Consider the following 10,110-nt stretch of genomic DNA (forward strand, 5'->3'; position numbering starts at 1 on the left):
TAGTCCTATATGCTTTCGCTCTCTCTCATTCTTCCGCTTCTAATATAGTCCACAATATATTTAACATAGTATCAAAGCCACTTTCTTGTGGCCTCCAATAAACGTCTTTAATGTTTTCCGGTGCTCCCTCTGGCGACCTCCCTTTTCCGGTTGTCCGCTCGCTGCCAAGCGGTCATTCACTCAAAATCTCTTTTACGCTTTTCATCGCAACCTCATCTGAAAAAATTAATCCCAGATTGGCAAATTCTAGCTTGCGAGGCACAGATTTATAGATCTATGGAAGATCCATTGCCATCGGCCCTCCAACGCGTTGCCACGCGCCACCTCCAGTTTCTACCCGCGTCTCACGTGCCGCCACTGGCCCTGCCTGAGCTGCACGCTCCTCCTTAGACGATAGATTAGACATTGCCAAGTCCAGATTCGAAGAGATCTAGAGCGTCCAAACTTCCACATGCCCTCATGCGCCTCCAGAAGGTTCAGTCCGTCACTCAACACGCCTCCACGCACCGCTGCAATTTCTCCATGCGCCACCATGTCAAGTGGATCAGCCCGGTTTCTGCATTGCTCCACAGATCCAACGCCAACGGCCAGATCGCTGCCAAGCACACTGCCATTGGACTTTGGACGCGCTGGTAGAATTTCTTGCACGTGGGCTTCACGCACCAAGGCGTGGCCGCCAATGAAGGCGCGTGTACCACACGCGCTAGACGCTACTTCTCTTTCCAGCAACCATGTGGCAGCATCTTAACGAGCCACATCAACCCTAGCCACGTCATTGAGGCTCCAACCCGGTCCGAAACCGGTTTCTAACTTGGTCATCGGGTCCTCCAACCCGGCGCAAAACCGGTTTCTATCTGGGTCATCGGGTTTTAAAGTGGTCCAATCGGGTCAATTTTGGATCCATCCAAGGCATCTCCAAGCCGATCCAAAGCCGGTTCTAACTGGCTTATTGGGTTCTAAACCGGTCCAACCGGGTCAATTCCGCCAACCGGTCCAAATTAGTCAACCCGATTCATATCTTTTCGGGTCAGACCATATGCAATGGTCCATGGGTTTTGGCCTATTTTGGCCCAATCAAACCGTCCCAATTTAGCTTATCCTGTAAGGCTCCAATTCAAGTCTCAAGCCGAAAGTGTTGGGTCCAATCCATCCCAATGGATTCAAGTCTCAACATTTTGGGTCCAGCAGCCACCTTCAGCCATCAGTAGCTAACTACTGCTGTCCTCCGCCCCCGGCTGCCACCCTTCGGCCACCACTCAGGCGAACAAAAAAAAAATAAAAAAATTCATTATTTCCCTTTCTTTTTCACAAACTCAAGCTTGTACCTTGAGTTTAAGGGAGATGTTAGAATATTTGATATTATTTAGTTTATTATGTTTCCTTACATATTCTAGGGTTTAGTATATGGTTTATTTCCCACTACTTATTTTCTCTCTATAAATAAAGAGCTATGTAATCATTATCAATATAGAAGAGATGTAGTCATATATGCTTCCGCTCTTTCTCTCTTCTCTCTCTCATTCTTCTACTTCCAATATATTCCACAATATATTTAACAAACACGATCCAGGTTCTTTTCTCTTGCTTTGATTAAGAGAATATTGACTTATGTAACTTACAATGTTTCTCGAAAGGTAAGTGTTTATTATATTAAAAAAATAAAATAAATAAATTGAGTTCTACAATGGACGATGTTGCAAAAGTGAATGATTAATATAATATAGTTAGATCCAAACTTATTAATTTAAGCGATGCACATGACATGGATAAGAGGTTCCCTTTTGTTAAAAGGGGGAGGAGGAGTCCGAAGGGAGATTGTTGAGTTTTTTGATTGAGTGGTATTTCAACATGACCTCACCAGAAGACTCCTAAAAGTTTAAGTTGATAGAGAATAATGATTTTAGTAATTTTTTGTTTACTTAACTTTAATAATTTAATTAATTTCTAACTGATGCGGGACAAACAATAATCACTAAGATCATAATGAGAGTAGGAAAAAGAAAGGGGAGAAGAAAGAAGCCGAGAGTAGGAAAAAGAAAGTGGAGAACAAAGAAGCTAAAAGGTGAGAGAGAAAGATCGAAGAAGCTATAAGGGGAAAGAAAGAGAAGAGAAGACTGGGGACTTTCAGAAGGAGAGAAAGGGAAAGAGAGAGAGAAGAGAATCAATCTTCTTATAATTTTATTCCATCAAAGTGTATCTCCATTAAACAGACTAAGGACTAAACCCTAGAGCTACGCATGTTTATTGAATTGCCAAAAGCAACGGAATAGGATCCTCTCCAAGAATATCCATTTAGTGTAAAATGAGGAGTGATATTGTAAATATTATCCTTATTTTAATGTTAAGACAGTATCTACTAAATGGATACTCTCCATTTCAAAAGCAACACCAATATTGACTCCTAAAAATTAAATACGAATAGCCCAATTAACTAATAAATTAAACTAAGTGAACCAATATTTCGTGCTTCGCCTCTTGCATCACTATCACAATGCGTCGATCTCCCCAACAAGAAGAAAGATTCGGTTGCTCTTTTTCACAAGAAATGGGCTCAATGTTTTATTGCTCTGTTTAAAGCTTGTCAGCAAATCTTGTATTTGAGTTTGAGGCACCGAATGAAGACTTTCTCTCACCAAAAGACAAAGTAGGAAGTGGCTTGTATGATTGTATTGTAGGATATTTTTCCCTCTCCCTACCTTATTTTTCCCATCAGAGTCATAGAAAAAAAACAGCCGCACCTAAGACTAAGAGTAGTTGCCGCACCGTTTGTTAAGGCATCGTCTGTTAAACTCTTTCCCTTCAATACTGTTCACTTCATTTTTCTAAAAAAAATATTTAAACATTATCACTTCAAATATTTATACTATTCACTTCATTTTTCAACAAAACAGCAGCTGCTGATTTTGTTTACCAAGCTTTGTCATTCTCTTGCACCTTATGGTTATAAATAGCAAGATAGATTTGCGAGCAAGAGAAGTTTAGTGTAATTGGGGATTTGAGTTTTGTGTTCTTCCCTTTTGAATACTATTATTGCACCGTGAACATAAGCAAATTATCAAACCATGTAAATTTTGTGTATGTCACATTTGTTTTGCTTGAGTGATTGTATGAGATATTTGTGACTTTCTCTTTAACTCGAGACCTATGAAGTCTTAGTCAGTAAGACAATGAAAGGGCAAGATGTGTTAACGTTGGAGCGTTAGCAATAACCAAAAAAATACAAAAGTGGCAGCACTAGAAATAAATATTAATGGACAAGTTGTGGGGAAATATCAAGAAGATCAGGAAAGACGTATTAATGGTCACGAAGAAGAGTTGATACGTCGGTTGGAAAATATTATATTATATTTATTTGCTTGGATTGGTCTGTTTGAAACCATTGTAAAATGTATGGAGTTCCCCTTGTCTTATTAATTGGGGTGAAAGTTCATTTTTCCTTTGTGAATACGACGAGTTGATAGCAACAATTTTGGATAATATGAAAAATAGGTAGATATTGTCATGGCCTGGCCTGCTGCTTCTCGATCTCTTCCTTTTGGACGAAGGCAACGAATTGGAAAATTAATTATTTTATTTCGAAAAGTTTCAATCAAATACTTCTACTCGGAAATATGTTGAGATAGTATCTCATTGAATAACTTCTAGCATTATTTGATCATCAAGAGGTTAACCAACATGTCATTGAGATTTGCTTCCTCTCTAAGGTATCGGCATGCATCAGCATAATCTAATCTAATATATGTATATATATATATATAGGCTTGGACTTTGTCGACAAACAAATAAACAAAAGTAGATTTTTTTTGCTTACAAAAATATCAAGAATACACCTTGTTCATTGATTCATTATTAAAAAAAGAAAAAAGAAAAAAGAAGAAGCTTAATTTGTTTTTATTTTTATCAATTTGCTGAATGTGCTTTGAACGAATATTAAATAGATGATTTCACCCAATCTCATATAGTTTAAGAGTTATTTTGGCTAGTTCTATAGTAATTAAAATGTACCAAAAAAAAAAAAAAAAAAAAAAACCCATCCGATTGGATATTTTAGTTTTTTTTTTTTTTAAATGGCTAACTTTTATAGTTCTATAGTGCTCAGCAATTATTAATCGTCGTCGCTAATGATTTAGACCTGGTCACAATTTTTTTCGCACGGCTTTTCGCGCTAGATAAAATCTATTATTTCAGCATTAGTGACTACCCATCAGCGACGACTAGCTGTTTTCAAATCTTTTTTGTGAAATTAGCAACGACAATAAATTGTCGTCGCTGATGCTGATCAATAGCGATGACTTTTGGGTCGTCGCTAAAAATATGGTCGCTGAAGACCAATTTTCTTGTAGTGTGAAAACCTCTTAAGTACAACGTTCAACTAAAATAATTAATATCATAAATACATGGTAGAAATTCCTCTAGAAAAACATAATCCTCTCTGATAACAGCTTAACAATACATGCAAAACTTAATAAACAAATTAATTGGGCAATGGATTTTCATTATACTTTCTCAATGTGAAACTCAACAGTACTCACAATATGATGATGTGGTAGTAAAAATAAGCTTTTAGATCAAACTGCCACATCAATACAATTTTTGAAAAATAGTATACTTCATTTTTTTTTTGTTTTTTGTTTTAAAAAAAATCACCTAAAACATGTTAAATAAACGAATATAACTTGGATATAATAAATGAATTACTCATATGTTAGTATACTAGTTGGGATGGCACGTGCAATGCACGTGCTTCATTCCTTATATTATGTGTCATTATAATTGTTACTATTATAATTTTAATAATATACATATATTATCCTCTAAATAGATTTAATGTCTAGATTATTGAATAAGTATACATAAAACTTTCCGAAAAGTAAGACAATAAAATTGAGTAAATATGATATACCTAAAGAAAACGAAAGATGTTTAATTTAGATATCACACATAAGTTGTTACTTCAAATCAAAGGGTATTGAAAAATATCTCAACCAACCTATAGGTACATAACAACATGGGACTCTCATGAAGAAGCATATGAAACTGAATATAAGATTCTCAAAAACATATAACTTAATAATTTTGTTATCAACAATAATTGGAGTGATCTATACTGGTACTACAGAATTCTGTAAACATTAAATTAATATGAAGACAATACATTGATGGAAGAAACTAATCTTACTATTGACTGAGATTCAAGTTTCCCTCTCAATAATGGGTGCGTTACTCTTCCTCTCAAAAATGGGAAGGGAGAATGGAAAAAAGAAGTGTGTTTAAATTGGAAAAATTGGGAGGGAGCGAGACAGGGAGAGAGACAGAGAGACAGAGAGAGAGAGAGAGAGAGAGAGAGAGAGAGAAATAAGCAAAAAAGTCAAACAAAAACTCTGGAACCTGCTAAAAGACGAAAACAAATTACTTCAATTCCTTTATTCCTCACAACATCAGTTCTATGGGCAAACTAAGTAAGGGCCAAATCGTCATTTTAACACCAAAACAGTGCATACCGAAATACTGTCTAGAAGGCGGTGCCAAAAGACAAAAATATCTAAACAACTTTTTAAATTCATTAGATTAGGAAGGGCAAATTAATAGTTTCACAATCTAAAAAAATGTCAAAAGATAAAAATAACCTTATCTAACTAAATCACGATGAATAAAGAATAAAGATAAAATAATAAATTTAAAGTGCAAAGGAAAAGTTACTATTTAAAAGTCATTCCCACTTTTTATATATCTTTAAGTAGACTCGGAGCCAGCTAGCCACACAAAGAAAGATGGACATCATCTCGATCACGTTGACCATGATAGCTTCTTCACTAATCTTTCTTTTCCTAGCTATCTCTCTTCTCATGCTGAGAATCTTCACTGGAAAATCCATAAAGAACCCGAACTACCCACCGGTGAATGGCACGGTCTTCAACCAGCTCCTCTACTTCAACAGACTCTATGACTACCAGACGGAAACTGCCAAGAACCTGCCAACCTTCCGGCAGCTGACTCCGCAATCAAGCGAGATATACACGACCGACGTGCGAAACATCGAGCATATACTGAAAACCAATTTCGACAAGTACTCGAAAGGTGAGCATAACCAGGATATTATGCGTGATCTTTTTGGGCAGGGGATATTCGTAGTGGACGGCGACAGGTGGCGGCAGCAGAGGAAGCTTGCGAGCTTCGAGTTCTCAACGAGAGTTCTTAGAGATTTTAGCTGCTCTGTGTTTCGAAGAAATGCTGCCAAGTTGGTCGCAGCTGTTTCCGAGTTATCGGATGCCGGTTTGCCTTTTGACATGCAGGTATATATGTAATTTCAATCTGAATAGCGTAGATTCAATTGAAGTCTTTATTATATAATATTAAGAATAATATCTTTTTTTTTTTTTTTTAAGGAAAATAATATTTTAATTTATGAATTCTTATATCCTTTTTTCTTGAGTTAAATTTGGTGGCCTTGTTATATCATATATGTATATTATTTGAATATATTTATGTGACTAGTCATTTTGAAGTTATGTGACTAACATTTTTTTTTAGGTCTTTTGTTTTTTTTTTTTGTGAAACATTTTTTTTGGGTCGTTAGAGCATTCACAATAGACTCTTTAAATAAAAGCTAAATTTGAAGAGAAAAATTCACTTTATTAAATTTAAAAAACCATTTTTAAAATGAGTCAAACGTCAAACTCTCTATACATTTTTTTACTTTGGTTAAATATTATTATTTTATTAGTTTTAAACCAATCAAGAGAGAAGGGTAAAAAATAAGATTAAAAAAATCATAAAACTTAGCTTTTTGATTTTTGGAATGTACATAGTGAGCATCCATTATAAAAGTTAAATACAAAGTAGAGATGATAGCTTGTTAAATGAGTATTTTGATGAGTTCTGTTAAATTCTTAGAGAAAAAACTAAATATAAAAAGCCCATTGTGAATGCTCTTACATAGAAGTTGTCATAAAAAAATGAGCAGTTTAATATTAATATTGTTTGACTTAAACATGTTTTTTTTTTTTTTTTTTGGGTTTTGTGTCCTTATTACATATATGATTTTATTTTACTATGCTTGTTTTTGTAGGACATTCTAATGAGATGCACATTAGATTCCATATTCAAAGTTGGGTTTGGGGTAGAATTGGAGTGCTTGGAGGGATCAAGTACGGAGGGAAGCAGGTTCATGAAGGCCTTTGATGATTCTAACGCTTTGGTGTATTGGCGCTATGTCGATCCACTCTGGAAGCTTAAGAGGTTTCTCAACATTGGCTCTGAAGCTCTCCTTAAGAAGAACATTAAAATCATCGACGATTTTGTGCATGGACTGATTAGGACCAAGAGGAAACTGCTAGCTGTGCAACGAGAATGCGTAAGTTTTATAATTACTATTATTTTTCCAAACAGAAATTCCATTTTGTATTCTTATGCCCATCTCCCGTCCATCTCATCATGAAATTAATGAATTAGGGTTTACGTATGTTAGCCTATATATGTCGAGCTTAGTTTTGTATTTGATCGGGTTCACATCTGACCTGATTTAACATTGAAGGTCTACGATGTAAATGAGATTTTTTTTTTAGACTTATGTCCTGTTTGGGTGTGCATTTGACGAGTCTAAAAGTGTGTTTAACACTCAAAAATTCTATTTAAAGAAAAAAAATAAAAAATAAATAAAAGCGCTTTTAAGAGTTCAAAAACCTAAAATAGTTAAAACGCGTTTTTGGCAAAAACTTTAAAATAAAGTTTTTGCCAAAAGACACTTTTTGACTTAAAAACTCTATCTTAAACGAATCTCAAACATGATCTTAGTCCATAGAGCGAAGGATTGGGCCGATAGGGTTTTTGACTAGGGTTTCATACGGATGTATTATATATTGATGCCTCTTATATTGTTTCTCTTAAAAATAATGAAACATTACTGAAACTCTGTGAATGTAACCCTTGGTGGTGAACCACCGGTTTTTAGAATAGGATAAATTTTCTAACCGTATATAGTCTGACTTTCATATTTCGACACAACTGAAACCCAACATGTGACAGAAGGTCTGGTAATTTTTGACATATATAAGATCTGACAATCTTGATAATATGTTGAATGATTTGCAGAATGAGAAGGAGGACATACTTTCGAGGTTTCTGGTGGAGAGCACAAGAAATCCAGAGAAAATGGATGATCAATATCTAAGGGACATAATTTTGAGTTTTATGATAGCCGGAAAAGATACAAGTGCAAACACAGTCTCCTGGTTCATCTACATGCTCTGCAAGAACCCTCTGATACAGGAAAAAATTGCACAAGAAGTGAGAGATAGTGTAGACGATGGAGCAAACGTTGATGAGTTCATGGCAAATATAACTGATGCAACACTAGATCGTATGCATTATCTTCATGCAGCATTGACTGAGACCTTGAGGCTATACCCTGCAGCTCCCCTGGTAATTATTTTTTACACTAATTTTGCTTTTAATTTGGTTTATGTATGCTAATGATTTGCTAAAGTGGTTTGCAATGTCCTCTTTTTGAGAGAAAAAGACAAAACTAGCCCTAAAAGTACCAAAAAGACAAAAATACTTCTATTTTTTTTAAAAAAAAAAAAAGAAAAAGAAATAGCTAACTGACCCACACAACGTGGGGTGAGTTTTTTTTCGGAATTTTTTAAATTATTTTAAAGGTATTTTTGTCCTTTTGTAGGTAAAAAGGGAGAAATTGCAACCCCAATGATAAATTGTAGTACAATGTATATTAAATATCAAATTGAAAGATTAATGAAACATTGCAAATTGAGTGATAAATTGAGAGGTCAATGTCATATTCCCATGATACCAATACTAGTGCATTTAGATTGTGATTTCATAGATTAAAAGTTCAATTTTAAATTACATTGTAGTTTTAGTATCGTTTGGAATTGCATTTTTAAAAAATTGTGATTTGAAAACGTAAAAAAATATGCGTTTTCAAATTGCTTTAAAAAGCGCATGATTTAAAGGTCAAACTATGATTTTATTAGACGCTTAGTTGTGTTTTTATATTGCAAACCCAAACAAACCCTAAAATACTTATGATAGTTGATAACATATGGTCTCTCTTTTGGTGTACTTCAAGGATGGGAGGTGTTCGGATATGGATGACATTCTTCCTGATGGCTATAGAGTGAAGAAAGGGGATGGGGTATACTACTTGGCCTATGCCATGGGCAGGATGCCTTATATTTGGGGAGGAGATGCTGAGGAGTTCCGGCCAGAAAGATGGCTAAAAAATGGGATCTTTCAACCCGAATCACCGTTCAAATTCATAGCCTTTCACGTTCGTATCATCTTTTCATTACAAAAAATGCTACTGCTCATTCTACCATCCATCTCTATACAACTTTTTTGCAAATCAACCATTAAATTTATAAGATCGATGCATATTGATTTGCAAAAAAGATGAACTGCAGACCGACAACAAAAGTCGAACATTTTCTAATATTTTCACTTGTGCTGTTTTATGTGCAGGCTGGTCCTCGAATTTGTCTGGGAAAGGAGTTTGCTTACAGGCAGATGAAAATAGTTTCAATTGCTCTTCTCCGGTTCTTCCGTTTTAAATTAGCCGATGAAACCAAAAATGTAACTTACAGGACAATGTTCACACTTCACATTCATGGAGGCCTCCATGTTTGTGCAATTTCTAGGGCAGGATCATAAGTTCTAGATTTGATGAAGCTCTATTAGTAGCTACTGTAAATTCTATAATAAACATGCCAGAAGCTAGCTAGAACATATATATAATAAATTTCAGAATTTGGAAATATTTGGAGAAATTATCTTCTTGATTTTGTTGAAATGTTATAGCAAAAATGCTATTTTTACATTTTTAATCTCTCTCTCTATATATATTTTCAAATTCACCATTGAATTTATAGTATCCACATAAACGTGAATGTCTATGTATTCTTTGTAAGAAATTCCATTTAAAATATATCCCTTATATCACATATATTGTTGTAATTATAAAATTACGGTGTTCAATAATTTATTCCAATTAAAGCTTATTGTGTAAATCAAATATTCTGAATTAAATCACTGATTTAATTCTTGTGGAACAAGTATTTGATTTCATTAAAGATTTTATTTTTGTGAAATCAA

General features: G+C 34.7%; 1 protein-coding gene across 1 annotated transcript; it reads left to right on the plus strand.

Annotated features, from left to right (window-relative positions):
• The first annotated feature begins 5,756 nt into the window (after positions 1–5,756).
• On the plus strand, positions 5,757–9,788 carry LOC132187470 (cytochrome P450 704C1). The gene is made up of 5 exons (XM_059601789.2): positions 5,757–6,293; positions 7,070–7,354; positions 8,092–8,421; positions 9,089–9,289; positions 9,481–9,788. Exons 1-5 carry the CDS (start codon positions 5,772–5,774, stop codon positions 9,667–9,669), a joined length of 1,527 nt encoding a protein of 508 aa, XP_059457772.2. The 5' UTR covers positions 5,757–5,771; the 3' UTR covers positions 9,670–9,788.
• Positions 9,789–10,110: the final 322 nt, after the last annotated feature.

The sequence above is a fragment of the Corylus avellana genome, chromosome 6 (assembly GCF_965113065.1).
Source record: "Corylus avellana chromosome 6, dhCorAvel1.hap1.2, whole genome shotgun sequence".
Classification (NCBI taxonomy): Eukaryota; Viridiplantae; Streptophyta; class Magnoliopsida; order Fagales; family Betulaceae; genus Corylus; species Corylus avellana.

Bases quoted from the DNA above. Each gene is read 5' to 3' on its own strand.
- LOC132187470 (XM_059601789.2), top strand. From the start codon at position 5,772: ATGGACATCATCTCGATCACGTTGACCATGATAGCTTCTTCACTAATC. The intron at 8,422-9,088 runs GTAATTATTTTT...GTGTACTTCAAG, and splicing joins TATACCCTGCAGCTCCCCTG to GATGGGAGGTGTTCGGATAT. The intron at 9,290-9,480 runs GTTCGTATCATC...TTTTATGTGCAG, and splicing joins TCAAATTCATAGCCTTTCAC to GCTGGTCCTCGAATTTGTCT.